This window comes from Mesoplodon mirus (genome assembly GCF_964341445.2).
Source record: "Mesoplodon mirus genome assembly, chromosome: 1".
Classification (NCBI taxonomy): Eukaryota; Metazoa; Chordata; class Mammalia; order Artiodactyla; family Ziphiidae; genus Mesoplodon; species Mesoplodon mirus.
This window is the reverse complement of record NC_138976.1, coordinates 11,302,038-11,320,851: the sequence shown is the minus strand read 5'-3', so window position 1 is coordinate 11,320,851 and position 18,814 is coordinate 11,302,038. Positions and strand designations below refer to the sequence as shown.

Below are 18,814 nucleotides of genomic sequence, written 5' to 3'. Positions count from 1 at the left end.
TGAGGCCTGGTCCAGGAAGATCCCACATGCTGCGGAGCAACTAAGCCCGTGGGCCACAACAACTGAGCCTGTGCTCTAGAGCCCGTGAGCCACAACTACTGAGCCCATGTGCCACAACTACTGAGCCTGCACTCTAGAGCCCATGTTCCACAAGAGAAGCCACCGCAATGAGAAGCCCGCGCACCGCAACGAAGAGTGGCCCTGGCTCTCCGCAACTAGAGAAAGCCCACACACAGCAACGAAGACCCAATGCAGCCAAAAATAAATAAATAAAATAAAACTTTAAAACAAGAAAATTAATGAAATAGAGGATTAAGTATATTACATTAAAATTTAACCATTATAAAAATTAGAAATAATATAAATATATAAAACAGTGGAGAGGGCAGACAGCAGAAGCAAGAAGAACTACATTCCTGCAGCCTGTGTAACAAAAACCACATTCACAGAAAGACAGACAAGATGAAAAGGCAGAGAGCTATGTACCAGATGAAGGAAAAAGATAAAACACCAGAAAAACAACTAAATGAAGTGGAGATAGGCAACCTTCCAAAAAAAAGAATTCAGAATAATGATAGTGAAGATGATCCAGGGCCTCAGAAAAAGAATGGAGGCAAAGATCGAGAAGATGCAAGAAATGCTGAACAAAGACCTAGAAGAATTAAAAAACAAACAAACAGAGATGAACAATAACTGAAATGAAAAACACACTACAAGGAATCAACAGCAGAATAACTGAGGCAGAAGAACGGATAAGTGACCTGGAAGACAGAATGGTGGAATTCACTGCTGCGGAACAGAATAAAGAAAAAAAATGAAAAGAAATGAAGACAGCCTAAGAGACCTCTGGGACAACATTAAATGCAACAACGTTCACATTATAGTGGTCCCAGAAGGAGAAGAGAGAGAGAAAGGACCAGAGAAAATACTTGAAGAGATTATAGTCAAAAACGTACCTAACATGGGAAAGGAAATAGCCACCCAAGTCCAGGAAGCATAGAGAGTCCCATACAGGATAAACCCAAGGAGAAACACGCCGAGACACATAATAATCAAATTGGCAAAAATTAAAGACAAAGAAAAGTTATTGAGAGCAGCAAGGAAAAAACGACAAATAACATACAAGGGAATTCCCATAAGGTTAACAGCTGATTTCTCAGCAGAACCTCTACAAGCCAGAACGGAGTGGCATGATATACTTAAAGTGATGAAAGGGAAGAACATACAACCAAGATTACCCTACCCTGCAAGGATCTCATTCAGATTCAATGGAAAAATCAAAAGCTTTCCTGACAAGCAAAAGCTCAGAGAATTCAGCACCACCAAACCAGCTCAACAACAAATGCTAAAGGAACTTCTCTGAGTGGGAAACACAAGAGAAGAAAAGGACCTACAAAAACAAACCCAAAACAATTAAGAAAATGGTCATAGGAACATACATATTGATAATTACCTTAAACATGAATGGATTAAATGCTCCAACCAAAAGACACAGGCTTGCTAAATGGATACAAAAACAAGACCCATCTATATGCTGTCTGCAGGAGACCCACTTCAGACCTAGGGACACATACAGACTGAAAGTGAGGGGATGGAAAAAGATATTCCATGCAAATGGAAATCAAAAGAAAGCTGGAGTAGCAATACTCATATCAGATAAAACAAACTTTAAAATAAAGAATGTTACAAGAGACAAGGAAGGACACTACATAATGATCAAGGGATCAATCCAAGAAGAAGATATAACAATTATAAATATATATGCACCCAACATAGGAGCACCTCAGTACATAAGGCAACTGCTAACAGCTATAAAAGAGGAAATCGACAATAACACAGTATTAGTGGGGGACTTTAACACCTCACTTACACCAATGGACAGATCATCCAAAATGAAAATAAATAAGGAAACAGAAGCTTTAAATGACACAATAGACCAGATAGATTTAATTGATATTTATAGGACATTCCATCCAGAAACAGCAGATTACACTTTCTTCTCAAGTGTGCATGGAACATTCTCCAGGATAGATCACATCTTCGGTCACAAATCAAGCCACAGTAAATTTAAGAAAACTGGAACCTTATCAAGCATCTTTTCTGACCACAACGCTATGATATTAGAAATGAATTACAGGGAGAAAAATGTAAAAAACACAAACACATGGAGGCTAAACAAAACGTTACTAAATAACCAAGAGATCACTGAAGAAATCAAAGAGGAAATCAAAAAACACCTAAAGACAAATAACAATGAAAACACGACGATCTAAAATCTATGGGATGTGGCAAAAGCAGTTCTAAGAGGGAAGTTTATAGCTATACAAACCTACCTCAAGAAACAAGAAACATCTCAAACAACCTAACCTTACACCTAAAGCAACTAGAGAAAGAAGAACAAACAAAACCCAAAGTTAGCAGAAGGAAAGAAATCATAAAGATCAGAGCAGAAATAAATGAAATAGAAACAAAGAAAACAATAGCAAAGATCAATAAAACTAAAAGCTGGTTCTTTGAGAAGATAAGCAAAATTGATAAACCATTAGCCAGACTCATCAAGAAAAAGAGGGAGAGGACTCAAATCAATTTCAAAATGAAAAAGGAGAAGTTACAACAGACACCGCAGAAATACAAAGCATCCTAAGAGACTACTACAAGCAACTCTATGCCAATAAAATGGACAACCTGGAAGAAATGGACAAATTCTTAGAAAAGTGTAACCTTCCAAGACTGAACCAGGAAGAAATAAAAAATATGAACACACCAATCACAAACAATTAAACTGAAACTGTGATTAAAAATCTTCCAAAAAACAAAAGTCCAGGACCAGATGGCTTCACAGGTGAATTCTATCAAACATTTAGAGAAGAGCTAACACCCATCCTTCTCAAACTCTTGCAAAACATTGCAGAGGAAGGAACACTCCCAAACTCATTCTATGAGGCCACCATCACCCTAACACCAAAACCAGACAAAGATACTACAAAAAAAGAAAATTACAGAACAATATCATGATGAATCTAGACGCAAAAATCCTCAACAAAATATTAGCAAATAGATCCAACAATACATTCAAAGGATCAAACACCATGATCAAGTGGGATTTATCCCAGAGATGCAAGCATTCTTCAATATATGTAAATCAATCAATATGATACACCATATTAACAAATTGAAGACTAAAAACCATATGACCACCTCAATAGATGCAGAAAAAGCTTTTGACAAAATTCAACACCCATTTATGATAAAAACTCTGCAGAAAGTGGGCATAGAGGGAACCTACCTCAACATTATAAAGGCCGTATATGACAAACCCACAGCAAACGTCATTCTCAATGGTGAAAAACTGAAAGCATTTCCTCTAAGATCAGGAACACAACAAGGATGTCCACTCTCACCACTATTATTCAACATAGTTTTGGAAGTCCTAGCCATGGCAATCAGAGAAGAAAAAGAAATAAAAGGAATACAAATTGGAAAAGAAGAAGTAAAACTGTCACTGTTTGCAGATGACATGATACTATACATAGAGAATCCTAAAGATGCTACCGGAAAACTACTAGAGCTAATCAATGAATTTAGTAAAGTTTCAGGATACAAAATTAATGCACAGAAATCTCTTGCATTCCTCTACACTAATGATGAAAAATCTGAAAGAGAAATTAAGGAAACACTCCCATTTACCATTGCAACAAAAAGAATAAAATATCTAGGAATAAACCTACCTAGGCAGACAAAAGACCTGTATGCAGAAAACTATAAGACACTGATGAAAGAAATTAAAGATGATATCAACAGATGGAGAGATATACCATTTTCTTGGATTGGAAGAATCAATGTTGTGAAAATGACTATACTACCCAAAGCAATCTACAGATTCAATGCAATCCCTATCAAATTACCAATGGCATTTTTTACGGAACTAGAACAAAAAAATCTTAAAATTTGTATGGAGACACAAAAGACCCCGAATAGCCAAAGCAGTCTTGAGGGAAAAAAACAGAACTGGAGGAATCAGACTCCCTGACTTCAGACTATACTACAAAGCTAGAGTAATCAAGACAGTATGGTACTGGCAGAGAAACAGCAATATAGATCAATGGAACAAGATAGAAAGCCCAGAGATAAACCAACGCACCTATGGTCAACTAATCTATGACAAAGGAGGCAAGGATATACAATGGAGAAAAGACAGCCTCTTCAATAACTGGTGCTGGGAAAACTGGACAGCTACATGTAAAAGAATGAAATTAGAACACTCCCTAACACCATACACAAAAATAAACTCAAAATGGATTAGAGGGCTTCCCTGGTGGCGCAGTGGTTGAGAGTCCACCTGCCGAGGCAGGGGACACGGGTTCATGCCCCGGTCCGGGAAGATCCCACATGCCGCGGAGCAGCTGGGCCCATGAGCCATGGCCCTGAGCCTGCGCGTCCGGAGCCTGTGCTCTGCAACGGGAGAGGCCACAACAGTGGGAGGTCCGCGTACCGCAAAAAAAAGAAAAGAAAAAAAAAATGGATGTAAGACCAGACACTATAAAACTCTTAGAGGAAAACATAGGAAGAACACTCTGACATAAATCACAGCAAGATCTTTTTTGATCCACCTCTTAGAGTAATGGAAATAAAGACAAAAATAAACAAATGGGACCTAATGAAACTTCAAAGCTTTTGCACAGCAGAGGAGACCATAAACAAGATGAAAAGACAACCCTCAGAGTGGGAGAAAATATTTGCAAATGAATCAATGGACGAATGATTAATCTCCAAAATATATAAACAGCTCATGCAGATCAATACTATAAAAAAAAAAAAACCCAATCAAAAAATGGGCAGAAGGCCTAAACAGACATTTCTCCAAAGAAGACATACAGATGGCCAAGAAGCACATGAAAAACTGCTCAGCATTACTAATTATTACAGAAATGCAAATCAAAACTACAGTGAGGGGGCTTCCCTGGTGGCGCAGTGGTTGAGAGTCCGCCTGTCGATGCAGGGGACACGGGTTCGTGCCCCGGTCTGGGAGGATCCCACATGCCGCAGAGCGGTTGGGCCCATGAGCCATGGCCGCTGAGCCCACGCGTCCGGAGCCTGTGCTCCGCAACAGGAGAGGCAACAACAGTGAGAGGCCCGCGTACAGCAAAAAAAAAAAAAAAAAAACTACAGTGAGGTATCACTTCACACTAGTTAGGATGGGCATCATCAGAAAATCTACAAACAACAAATACTGGAGAGGGTGTGGAGAAAAGGGAACCCTCTTGCATTGTTGGTGGGAATGTAAATTGATACAGCCACTATGGAGAACAGTATGGAGGTTCCTTTAAAAAACTAAAATCAGAATTACCATATGACCCAGCAATTCCACTACTGGGCATATATCCAGAGAAAACGATAATTCAAAAAGACACATGCACCCCAATGTTCATTGCAGCACTATTTACAATAGCCAGGTCATGGAAGCAACCTAAATGCCCGTCGACAGACGAATGGGTAAAGAAGATGTGGTACATATATACAATGGAATATTACTCAGCCATAAAAAGGAACAAAATTGAGTCATTTGTAGAGAAGTGGATGGATCTAGAGACCATCATATAGTGAAGTGAGTCAGAAAGAGAAAAACAAATATCGTATATTAGCGCATATATGTGGAACCTAGAAAAATGGTACAGATGAACTGGTTTGCAGGGCAGAAATAGAGACACAGATGGAGAGAACAAACGTATGGACACCAAGGGGGGACAGTGGCGGGGTGGTGGTGGTGGTGGTGGCGGTGTGATGAATTGGAAGATTGGGATTGACATGTATACACTAATATGTATAAAATGGATAACTAATAAGAACCTGCTGTATAAAAAAATAAACAAAATAAAATTCAAAAAGAAAACAGTGGAAGAGGAAAGAGAGGAGTATTATAAAGGTACTCATCATCTTTTGTTTCAGGGTATCAACAAATACTGTCTAAAGTTAATTAAATTAAGAGACAGAGATGTATCTAAGGGTTATGGGTTAACCACCAGAAGAATTGAAAATAAAATCAGTTAGTAGAGGCTGTTCCTGAAGGAGTGTGGGGTAGGGTAGAGAATTACTGCTCTTCATCATGAGCTCTTACAACTATTTGTTAACATGTGCATTTATAGCTTTGACTAAAATAATTTTTAACGTTTGACAAACACATTCTGTTGGTGAAGCTGTAAGGCAACAAGGCACTATCATATATGGGAATATGAACTGGCTCAACCTGTGTGGAGGAGAATCTGACACTTTTCACTAAAGTAAAATTTTACTTTACTATTTTACAATTTTACTAAAGTGAAATTACATATAAATTTACTCTATGACCCAGCAATCCCACTTCTAAAAATCTATCCCAATGGTATAAATACAAAAAAGGCACATACACAAGACTATTCATTATAGCATCATATAACACTGGAAGCAACCTAAATGACCACCAGCATGAGACTGGTTGAATAACCCATGGACCATCCATCCAATGGAGTACTATGCTATCGCTACAGAGAATAAGGATGACCTATATGTACTACTACAAGTGATCTCTTTAGAGGGTATAAAATGAGAAAAGTAAAGGACAGAAAAGTGCACACAGAATGCTATCATTTCTCTGAAAGGTTGGTGAGGGGAAGTGTGAATATACTTACGTGTTTACCTTTTTTCTAATGAAATTAAAAATGAAAAAAAATTTTTTAAACTAGCTACCTACAGAAGAGGGAAGGAACAGGGTGGTGTGGGAAGGATAGAAGTTAGACTTTTCTGAATATACCTTTTTTTGTAGATTTGGCTTTGAAACCATAGAAGTTTTTAATATAATTATAAAACAAAATTTTTAAAAAGCAATCCCAAAAGATTGAAAGAGGACAAAAAAACACTATGAATTGAGTTGGTGACACAACCACAGAGAAACTATTTCTAGTGGTTTTAAAACAGTAACTACTATATATTCCTAATGTGATATACTCTAAGAACAAAAAGAATCACCAAATTGAAAAAAAAACCCAAAAACCTGTTTTCAGTACATATTATTGGTGGTAATGTTGGTATTGCTGTTGCGTTTTTGGATATTGTGGGATAAAGCAGAAAGAGTACTTCTCTTGGTGTCACTGGAAATCAGGACTTTCGACATGAGTGGTAAGAGATTCAGATGTAAGAATAATGAGGTTAAATTAAAATGCTATGGTCTTGAATTGTAAATACCAATGTGAACATGTGATGTGTTACCTTAAACACACACACACACACACACACACACACACTCTCTCTCTCTCTCTCTCTCTCTCTCTCTCTCTCTCTCTCTCTCTCTCTCTCGCTTCCTAGTTCTGACCCCTGGAGAAGCCTAGAAATAACCTAGTAGCAAAAAAAAAAAAAAAAAGTTCTAAAACCCAGACTCTAATCTCTAACACCATTTCCCACCAAAAGGAAGCAAGACTCCTTAGAGGAACAGCAGAAAACAGGTCTAGAGCAGGAAACATGCAAGATGAGTCTGCAACATCTCATCATACCAAAAGGCAAGGGAGCTACTAAAAACTACTGAGATTCTGTCAAAAGGACTCTAGAAATTAACTTCAAGAAGCTTCCGCTAGACAAAGATAGGGCAAAGTAACATCAATGAGGATAACTACAATAGAGTGAAATATAGCAAACAAGTTTAAATCTATGCGTTTCAAGTGATAGAAAAGAATCAGTCACCTTGGGAAAATGTTAGGAAACTAACTCAGTCTGAAAAATGAATAAACTGAATCAAATATTTATTCTGCCTTTCCTATATGAACTGCACCTTGGGGTAACCAAATAATTGATATGCAGAAGTTTTTCTTTATAGAAGTATTCTAGCTAATATCAAGAAGAAATGATGGAAATAAAATATCACCATTTTATAGCCCCTAATAAATTAATGGATCAAAAAGAGATAACCAGACATACTTTACTTCAAAATAATCTAGCACTAGGAGGCAGAGGAGCGTTATGGTCAGTTATCTACAAACGGAACTAAGCAAGCCGTAAATTAGTAAGTGCTGAAACTGAGTGGTGGGCATTTGGGGGCTCATTATACTATTCTCTCTACTATTATAATGTTTAAATGTTTCCAAAATAAAAAATTTAAATAATTTTAGCACTCAGAAAAAAAGGAATGAAGTTATATTAAAAAGACAAGATGTGAACACTGATACCAGCTAAACAGATAAATATAAATGGGGTAAATCTTTTCTAAAACTGAATAAAATTTTTAGTTATTGGTGAAAGAGGAGGCATAAAATATTCTTAAATGCTATCATCATTTTAATTATTTACTTGCTCATCTTCTCTCTCTTAGTAGACTTTAAGCTTCTTTTCTCCCAACCAGTAAGAGGAATAGTGCTTTGCACATACCAGGATCACAAACCTTCCAATAAATTCAGTAAAATATACAACACATGATCCTAACATACAGAGGAAAAGCAAATACTTTGTCTTTTAAAAAAAAACAACAACAACTATAAAAAGGAACACTTGCTTTCTTTTGACTTTTTTTTTAACTCTAGGTTCTTCAGACAAGAGTGTCCCATCCACTCCAAACAATATTAATGACAGCTGCCATTTACTAAACGGTCATTTTTCTGCTGAGGGCTAGACATAAGGTTGCTTTTAATCCTCACAACAACACTAGAGGTGAATTTATTCGCTTCCTTTGATAAATTAAAAAACTGAGGCTCAGAAACTTAGAACTCAGATGGGGATCGTGCGAGTTTGTGGGGACTCAAACCCTAGCGTCCACGAGGCCCACATCCCCCTCGCTCCTCCCACGCCCTGGAGTACAAGAACTGTTTGCTTGAAGTCAAACAGCATCTTTTCTCTAGATTGGTTTCCTTCCTCCTATTTATTCATACAGTCTAGGCGAGATCAATGCAACATCCCTGAAACCTTTCCTGTGACTAAAGTGAGTTCAGAAGTTTATTTTTTCTCTTCCTAAATCTAACATGGACAAATTTCCCCTCAGCAACTTGGCCCAGCCCACTTGAAATCTTACTCATCTAACCAAGCACACACACTCACTACTGCGCCCTTAAAGATTTCTTCCTTTCTCACCACAGACTAAAATGCCTTCTCCCAATTGTAACTTTTCACTTTTCCTCAGAAAAGCAAACACATTATATAACCAGTCCTCACCTTCCAAACACTCATTTATAATATAACTTTGCTAACCTTGGCAAGTCATCTTTGATTCTTCTCTCACCTCTTACATATAATTTGTCACCAGGTCTTGTCAATTCTCCCTAAAATCTCTCTCAAAGTCGTCCTTTTTCTTTTGAAAACTAAAACCTCACTTTGGACCTTGATCTTCTGCAGTATAAACTATAACACTTCCATAAACCAGTGGTCTCCAATTTTTTTCCATGCATTCCTCCCTATCAGTAAAAAAATTTGAGCGTACATTTGATATATGTATTTTTATTCATAAATTATAAGAATGTCTTACTACACTCATCTATAATATATTATTAGAAAACACAAAAACAAATTTTGAAGATTGATATAGAAACAAATATAGGTTCTAATATATTTTTTTCACACCCCCATGGATCATGCTGCACAACCCAGAGATATCACTATTCTAAACTACTGCTGCCAGAGTAATCTTCCAAAAACCCAAGTCTGATCATACTACATTCCCAACTCAATCCTTCAATGGCATGAGGTCCCAGTAACACAAACCTGCTTTTTCAACTTCATCACCTATACTCTTTTTCCACATATTCTGTATTTCAGCTATACCTGTAATCTCCCTCTTTTACACACACAGTTCCTTTCATCTGGGATGTCCTTATGCCTGAAATACATAACAGTATCTCTAAGAGAAAAATACATTTTTTTTGTTTGTTTTGTTTTGGTTTTGGCTGCACCATGCCGCATGTGGGGTCTTAGTTCCCCAACCAGGGATCAAAACTGTGCCCCCTGCGTTAGAAGCATGGAGTCTTAACCACTGGACCGCCAAGGAAATCCCAAAAATGCATTCTAACTGCCATAACCAAATTACAAATACACTTTTGGGATGTAACCTACCTTTTCTATAAGAACTCATATATTTTGAACATATATTTTGTTACTGCCTTTATTTGGCTCCTTTTCAAGTCCATACTTAGAAATACTTAGAAAGAATGGGTATGGATTTCAATTAAAGTAGAGGAGACCAACTTTGCTTTGTTTCCTTTGGTTTACTTCCTTGTTTATCTTTCCATTTTAGAACAAAATCCTTTTAAGCAAAAAGGATGTTTCAAATCCAGAGATTAGTTCCCCCTAGGGCCAGGTAAAAGGCTGAACCTTTTGCAACCCACAAGAATTCCAGCCAGGAACTTACACACAGATTTAACAGCCTGAATAAAAACATGTTTTCCTACAGCAATACTCCAGGTTTTTCTCTTCCCTGTTTCAACCTTCCTATCTGCTGTGCAAACCCCTCCAAGTTGACTGCAATGACTCAGATTAGAACGATGGAGTTGCAGCAAAACATTTTCCAGAAAAGTCATGAAAATTCAAGGGACTGCCTCTGGGTACTAATAATGGGGAGCTCAGTCTCCAGCAAGACTTCTGTTCCACCACCCCAAGTCTTTGTACTCTCTTCTATGGAGACTGGGAGGGGAGCGCCGTGGTGGAAAGAGGAAAAAGAGGCAGGGGAGGGCCCTGGAGAGGAAGTCACATTTCAACTCCCTAGTCTTATCCCAGACAGAAGGAAGATATGTCAGTTGTGCTACACGACAGGCCTCAAGAAGAAGCCAGCCTGTGGTGCATTTTGGTAATGGAATCTTTTAACAGGCTATCCAAACAAAGCCTGGAGCACAGCAATCTCAAAAAGCCAAGGCTGCTTCTCTGTATCAGAAAACAATGATGGGCTTATCCCCATTTCCAAATCATAAAACCGCTGTTCTTCCTCCAGAAATCCCTCCTCCCTTCTCCAAATCTCACTTTTCTTTCAGTTCCAGTTTCACCCTCTTCTGAGAGCCTATCTCTGTCTACTCTGATCTTTCGGTTTCTACACGACTCATGTGGGCCAAATCATAACCACAATGAGATATCACTTTACACAGAGTGGTGCAATTGCTTTGGAAAACAGTTTAACAGTTCCTTAAAAAGGGTTACCATATGATCTAGCAATTCCACTCCTAGGTATATACCCAAGAGAAATGAAAACATATGTCCAAACAAAATGTTCACATCAACATTATTCCTAACAGTGAAAAAGTGGAAACAACCCAAATACCTAACAACTGATGGATGAATAAAATGTGGTTTAACCATACAATGAAATATTATTCAATGATAAAAAGTAATGAAATGCTCATATATGCTATATCATGAATAAACTTGGGAACCATTATGTTTAGGGAAAGACAAAGGATTATATTTTATATGATTCCATTTATATGAAATGCCCAGAATTGACAAATCTATAGCAACAATAAGTAGGTTAGTGCTTGCCTAGGGCTGAGAGGGTTTGGGGGGAATGGGGAGTGACCACTAATGGGTAGGGGGTTTCTTTCTGGAGTGATGAAAATGTTCTGGATTTGGATGGTGGTATTTGGAGTATACTGAAAACCATTTAATATATATAAAACCATTATATACTGTAAGAGAATAAGTGTTATACTACAGTTTATTTAATAAAGTTGCTTGCAGATTACCACAGCCTACGAGGCCCTGCTCAGGGCCCCAGTCTCTCTCTGACCTCACCCCAGCCTCCCTGCCATCAGTCACCACCCAAACCCACTATCAGTTTCTGGAATCCGTCTAGGGTTTTCTTGCCTCGAGGCCTCGGTATGTGCTCCACTCTGCCTGGAGTGAAGTCTTGTGCGTTTCTTTACATGGCTAATGACTTCTCATCCTTTAAGTCTCAGCTCAAATGTCATCTCCACAGTAAGCCCTCCCTCACTACTCTCATCTAAAATAGGACAGCCGCTCCCACCATCCTCTCTCAGCATCTTGTGTTTATAGCACATCCACGTAGCTTTACGTGAACTGATTTTTTTTTCACGTGAACTGATTTTTTTTAATCTGTCAGGTCCACCAGATTGTAAACTCCATGAAAATAGGAATAAATATTATTCCCACTAACTCCCAATGTCTAACAATTCCTGGCATTTTAGTGTGCATTAGGTGGTAATTAACGTTTTTAGTTCCCTAATGTGTCCTGTCTTCACACATACGGCACCCTCTACTGAGACTACGACCACTACTGCCACCACCACCGTCACCACCATGATCACCACAGCCATCACCATGGCTTCTACTCCCTCTGCCACCATTCTTACCCCTTTCACACCCTTACTCATCTCTCCTGTCTCAACTGAAACATCATCTTGATGAAGCATTCTTTCTTTGGAAGCCCTCCTTAGGAGACAGTCTCTCGTTCACTTAATCACCTATTCATCACGGGCTCCATCTCCACTATAGCAATGATCTTACTGTCCGACACTCAGGTTTCCTGGTGGGGAGGGGACTTGGAGGGAGTTGGTTTTGTTTTACACTCCTGTCTCACTACTACTTTGGAGAGCCTGAAAGCAAAATCTTTTCATTTTTGTGTCCCTAGTACTTAGCATACTACCGGGCACATAACATAGTTCTGAAGACAGGTATACAGGCAGAATAAATGCAGAATAAACACCACCACAAAATCACATCAGCTGCCCTGTCCTGTCTGTATGCCTTCAAATTTTGAGTATGCTTCTCTCCAAGTCCATAAATGTCAGGTTTCTTCAAACTCACTTAGAATACTTCCTTCAATTACTTACAATCCACTTCCTGCCCTTGGTGCCTGGAAACAATTTCTAGGATGTCACCACAAGCAATATTAAACTGCCACAGTTTCCTGCTGTGTGTCTACATTATCAGTTAAATTGCTTCATATTAACCACATTCCAGTCCACTGGGATCACTCAAACACTAAATAAGATTTAAACATACCTGTTGAAGACTGGCAGTTACCATTGCTCCTTTTCTCTCTCTAGATAAATAAATGTCTGTTCAGGTTTAAGGTTTAGGAGCTTTCCAGAGTGCTACCTGCATACTGGTGACCTTATCTTTCCTTTGTCAAGTAGATGTTTGGTCTGAGGCAAAACAAGTTCCCTTTATTAAAATGAACATGAACAAAATACTCTTCAGAAAAAATAAGGAACTGCTGCCTAGACCTGGGCAATTTGGCTTAAAAACTTAACACTTAAACACTCTTCCTCCTCAAGAGTTCAAATAGCAAACTGTTATCTTTTAGCTCTATGTACATTCAACCCAGAGCCTTTAGTTAGGAACTTAATTCATTTTTCTTTCATTCATTTTTTTCTTTCTTTTTTTTTTTTTTTTTTTTTTTTCTGCATTACGCGGGCCTCTCACTGTTGTGGCCTCTCCCGTTGCAGAGCACAGGCTCCGGACGCGCAGGCCCAGCGGCCATGGCTCACGGGCCCAGGCGCTCCACGGCATGTGGGATCCTCCCGGACAGGGGCACGAACCCGCGTCCCCTGCATCGGCAGGCGGACTCTCAACCACTGCGCCACCAGGGAAGCCCTATTTTTTTTCTTTCTTAAAAGCATTCCATAAACTCTTCCTAAACAACATTATGTGTCAGGTACTGGGTTTGACACAGGGAACTCAAAAGACAAATAAGACAGTCCCTGCTCTCAAGAAGTTTATGTCGGGCTTAGTATAGGAGACACACAAGGAACTGGATTTAGTGCTACAACAGTGATAAACACAGGGAGCCACAGAAACGGATGAAGGACACCTGGCCTAGGTGGGGGGAGAGGGTGCACATATGAAGGACACCTGGCCTACGCTGGGGGGGTCCACAGATGAAGGACACCTGGCCTGTGCTGGGGGGTGTCCACAGATGAAGGACACCTGGCCTATGCTGGGGGAGCGGGGGTCCACAGATGAAGGACACCTGGCCTAGGTTGGGGATAAGGGGGCATGGATGAAGGACACCTGGCTTAGGCTGAGGAAGGGTGGGGGCAGGGCACTGTCATCAGGGTAGGATTCCTCAGGATGGCATCTGATCTAAGGCCTATAAACCCCCATTCTCTCATTTGAAAAATGTAGCTAACAGTAGCTACATCATTGGACAGTTGTGAGGATTGGATAAAATGGTTCACATAAAGCACTACCACCATGCCTGACACAGAGACTGTGTTCAACCAGCCTTAGCTTAAAAGGAAAGTCTGAACAAGCACTGAACCTCAACACCTGTGCCTAGCAACTCACCTGCTTTACTACTGATCACATGACACCAGCTTCACAATTACACAGAGAATTGTTTTTAATCAGTTTTTATGTTTTAATGAGAGAATGTTGAGTCCTGCTCTGCATGTTCAGTCTAATTCCTGGATCATCGAAACCTTTTTCTCCATTACCTGAAACTCACAGTTCTCTGACATTTCTGGTATAAAATAGAGAAGTTTTCTTAGACTTTTGATAGAGAAGGTGTAAAAGAAACTAACAATTACCGACTTTTTAATATGGGCCCAGCAGTCATGTTGATACTGTGTTTATTGCACATAATGACCCTGCAACATATAGTCTTCCCCATTTTACCCTCAGAGCAACTGAGGCAGAAAGAGGTATTTTGTACAAAGTTTCCGAGTCAGCACACAAAAGAACCGGAATAGGAATCCAAATCTGATTCCACATTGTTAGCCTGACTGGACCACACAATATCAGAGATGAGGAGAGAAAGCACAGGCGGCCAGAGCGCTCTCCTCCCCCACCCCCAAGACTGTCCTACACAATAGAGCCTGCACACTTAGACTACACCTCAGCCGGGTGAACACCTTGAGCTCAGTCTGTTCTTTCCTGTCAGGATGGAACAGACGGTCAGTAGTAATCAAAGCCCTGTTTCCCCCCAAAATTAAGACAGCGCCGAAGAAGATGGCTTCCTCACCACCTGTCCATCCTCATTCCTACCTGCAGGCAGAAGCTACACAGTCAACAGTCACCATAAATCACAACTACTTCTCATAATTTCTCTCTTCATACTCTTTCAGCCTCACCACAAGCTAACATAATTCCCATGTCTAAGTTTTTATCACCGAGCAGTCTAGTTTCAAGATCAAGAAGGCTATTCTTTATACTAATTTGCTTAACAGAATTTCATGCATTAGTATAAGTTCTCTTGCCCAAGCGCTCAGATAAACAGATGGGCTCCACAAAACACTCTTAAGGTACGTATTTGTCAACCTGCAATGTGCAAGACAGAGACCTGATGCCTAGTCATCTGAACTTCCACTTGGATTTTCATGCTGATTCTGACACTGACTTGCCTCATATCTGGCAAGTTTCTGAACGTCTGTGTAACAAGAAAGGTAAGCAGCCTCACAAGTATACTCTGCAACTCTATGGTGGCTTTTGTGAAGTGTTTCTAAGTGCTATTGAAATCCCAAGTTTCCAACTCTTACTTGGAAGCAGGAGCTAAACTTGGAGTGCCTCTTTAATCCCAATGCTTCACACACTACATCTTTTTACCTCCCAAGCTTCTTAAGCTCTTATTTGGAGCATGCTTCTTTTCCCCCTCATTTCCACAAAAATCAAGAATTAACAGTGTACTCATCCAACTCTTCCATTTTCATTATCATAAGCAAACTTTTCTAGTCTCCCGGCTGCTGCAGCCTGTTAAAATACATTTTGTGAATGGAGGGCCTAAGCCGGTCAGGGGTCTACAAGGCTGGGCAAAGGAAACACTGCATGGACATCGACGGGACAAGAGATGCAATGCTTGAATAATTATTAGATTTCACCCATAAGGCCCTTCCCCTTTCAAACTTCCCTAGCATAATTCTCAAAATGCTGAAGTAAACACATGTCTCAGACTTTCTTGTAAGCGGGTTTAAAGTATCCTATGAAAGCTGTTTTAAGGAAAAGCCTGTGCTGCTAACAGGGTTTTTAAGTGCCGTTAAACAATTCTATTACTCATAGAGAAAAAGTGAACATTTGTTAGTGATTAGAGATAAGGCATCTCATGTTCTGGAACTGAGGAAGGGAGAGGCCAAAAGAGGACCTGGCTGGGAGGGGAGATAGAGTTCAAATCAACACACCCAAATGGGACTGCATAAAAGTTGCACTTTCCAAAGTCAACTTCTAGGTCTAGAAAGAGGGCAACAATGTTTCAATGGGTTCCCAAGTCAGATGTATCAACATTTTCCCGGGAAAACTAACCCCTCACCAGGGACTCCAGATGAATGAATGAGTGAGGGAATTTGCCAGATTGAATTACAAAACCTTTCCAACGATTATCAAGATCAGGTGCTCGGTTACAGCACAGAGGTATCTTCCCTCACAGCCTTAGGCCCTCGCTGTGGGGAGACTTGCATAGATAGAAGGGGGAAACAGGAGCAGAGAGGAAAGGGCCTTCCTCCCCGGGCCATCCAGACCTTCAGTCCTTGAGTGGCCCCTCCCTCTGAAAATCTCACGCGACTTTTATGGGGGCCCGCAGGCCTCAAGCAGCCAGGACCTGCCCGACTCTCAGGGGCACCCCAAACACCCATTTGGGGAGTTGCTTCTAGAGATTTCTCGCCCTCCCCCCAACAGTTGTGTGACCGTTTTCAGAGGCTCTCTGTAACCCCGGGGAGGGGGCCACCTTGTAATCTCAGCTGTTCCCGCCCTCAGGTGAGGAGGGGACAACTGACCACCAGCGCCCTTCCACCCCGCGCGCACCCCGCCCCCGCGCCTCCCTGGATCGTCATGGCAACCGTCCCCCTCCCCGCGTGACGCCGGCACGCGGGGAGCCCCTTGGGCCCCGGCAACAAGTCCCCCGCGCGGCCCGAGGCCTGCAGCCCTTGCCCTGCAGCCCTTGCCCGGCCTCGCCGCCCCTCGCCCGGCCCGGCTCCGCCCGGCCCGGCCGCACTCACTTGATCCTGGAGCCCATGGTCCCCGGGCCTCCTCATGGACCCGCGGGCCCCGCTCGGCGCTGCGCTGCCCGCCCGCCCGCGGCCGACCGGCCTCCCTCCGGCGTTCTCCCCGCCCCTTCCTCCCTTCCCTCAGGCTGGGGCCCGCCCGCTCGAGGCTCGCTCCCCGCCGCCGCCGCCGCCTCCCGGGGTTAATGCACTCGCTTCAGCCCGGCGAACGCCATGGTCGCCGGCGCGCGTGCCCGGCGCGCGCCGCCCCCTCCGCCTCTCACACCGCCGCCCCCTCCCGCCCGCACCGCCGCCGCCCGTGGGGGCTGCCGGGAAGTGTAGTCCGCTCGCGGGAGGCAGTGCCGCGTGAGGGCGGTGGACTCCCGGAGCTCGGTGCGTGGTGCTTTCCGGGTGCAGGCCCCTAAAGACCTCCCCTCCCACTGTTCTCCTATAGAAACCAACACCTACAACCCCTCTGAAAAGATCTTCATCCCACAGAGATCCCCAAGCTCACCTGAAGAAACCTTTACCCATTCCTCTCCTGTGGAGTCCTCCCACCCAGTGGCTCTGGCGTAGAGATAATCTGTCTCCCATTCAGGCCTCCAGGAAGACACAACTTTTTCCTTTGAAAATCCCATACCTTTCAGTAAGTTCCTTAAGGGAGCCATAGCCCCTCTTCTCTGTCACACCAGCCACTTCCCCAACATGGTTCTTGATGGACCCCCTTAGGCCTTAAACCTCTTAGACCTTTAAGGAGACCTCACATCCCCACAGGAAAGCCACCTGAGGGCTTCATAGGACCCACTTAGTGGCTCTGCTCTGCCCTACCCTTGAGGATCTCTGACTCCCTTTGTTAGCCATTTGGGGGGCTCCAGTAGAGAAATCTCATATCACCATAACAGTCCCTGATAGAGACTAAGTCAAGGCAAATGAAGGTACTTGAGAGCCAAGATCACCAACCTGCTCCCCCTTGGGGCTCATTTTAATGAATGCCCCAATATCATCCCCTTTAGGCCTGGAGGAATCACAAAGCCAGCAGTAATGATCACTACCATTAGCTACTGTTCAGTGTATGGGTGAGCGAGTGCCCTCTCTGAAGCAGGCACTCTTTTTCCCCTACATGGTTAGAACCAATGCTCACAATAATCTTGCGAGTTTACCCCCTCTTTTCACAAAGAGGAAACTGAGGCAAGATTCAAGATTACATAGCTAGCAACTGGTGGAGTGGAGATTAGCATGCAGGCTGAATAATTCCAGACATGTGACATAGTTATGCTTTAGGATGGCACCTTTGGCCACAAGGCAGAAGACACTGTAGGTTCATGGTTCACTTTTGAAATTAGGCTTTTCTTCTCTTTTTTACACTTTTCTGTTCTGAAATTCCATTCATCTCTTCTAACATTTTAGCTCTTATAAAATCATGGAGTGGCTCCCCACCCCACAGTCACTACAGTAACTAGTCCCAGCCAGGCAGGGAGCAGAAGAAGCAAGAACTCCTTTTGGAGTTACATTCTGGATAAAGATAATGTCTCTCTTTTACCTATGCCCTGAGGTTGTTGAAGGCATAGAATGAAGTTTTTGAATTCAAACAAACAAACAAAAATTTAAAATGTCCAAACTTCCATTTTGAATTCAAAGTCTTTGGCATCCAGACACCAACACTGACTTACAAACAACCCCAAGAGCAAAGCTCTGCTAGACAGGCAGGGCCTCTGTGGTGTTTACTCACCTAGTTTCCTATGAACCCTGTCCAAGGAACAGTTGTTATCAAGATCTTGCCTGGAATGAGCAGCCAGTTCAAAAGCTCTGAGCAGGAGACTATAAATAAAACAGTTATTTGGTGGAGGGCAAAGCTGGCTGCTTTTCAAAGGAGGTTGTAGCCATCCTGGCCACAAAAATGTCTGAGTGCCTGCTGGGTGGTGGTCGTGGTGGTGGTGGTGTGTGTG

At 41.8% G+C, this 18,814-nt stretch overlaps 1 protein-coding gene across 3 annotated transcripts in view; it reads right to left on the bottom strand.

Moving 5' to 3' along the window:
- DENND1A (DENN domain containing 1A) overlaps positions 1-17,094 on the bottom strand; it is a 554,990-nt gene extending 537,896 nt beyond the window's left edge. For all 3 annotated transcript variants that reach the window (XM_082612220.1, XM_082612221.1, XM_082612222.1), the window contains exon 1: positions 16,884-17,094. In XM_082612220.1, the coding sequence (XP_082468346.1) occupies positions 16,884-16,900 (17 nt within the window). In that variant the 5' untranslated portion in view covers positions 16,901-17,094. The remainder of the gene's footprint in view (positions 1-16,883) is intronic.
- Positions 17,095-18,814: the final 1,720 nt, after the last annotated feature.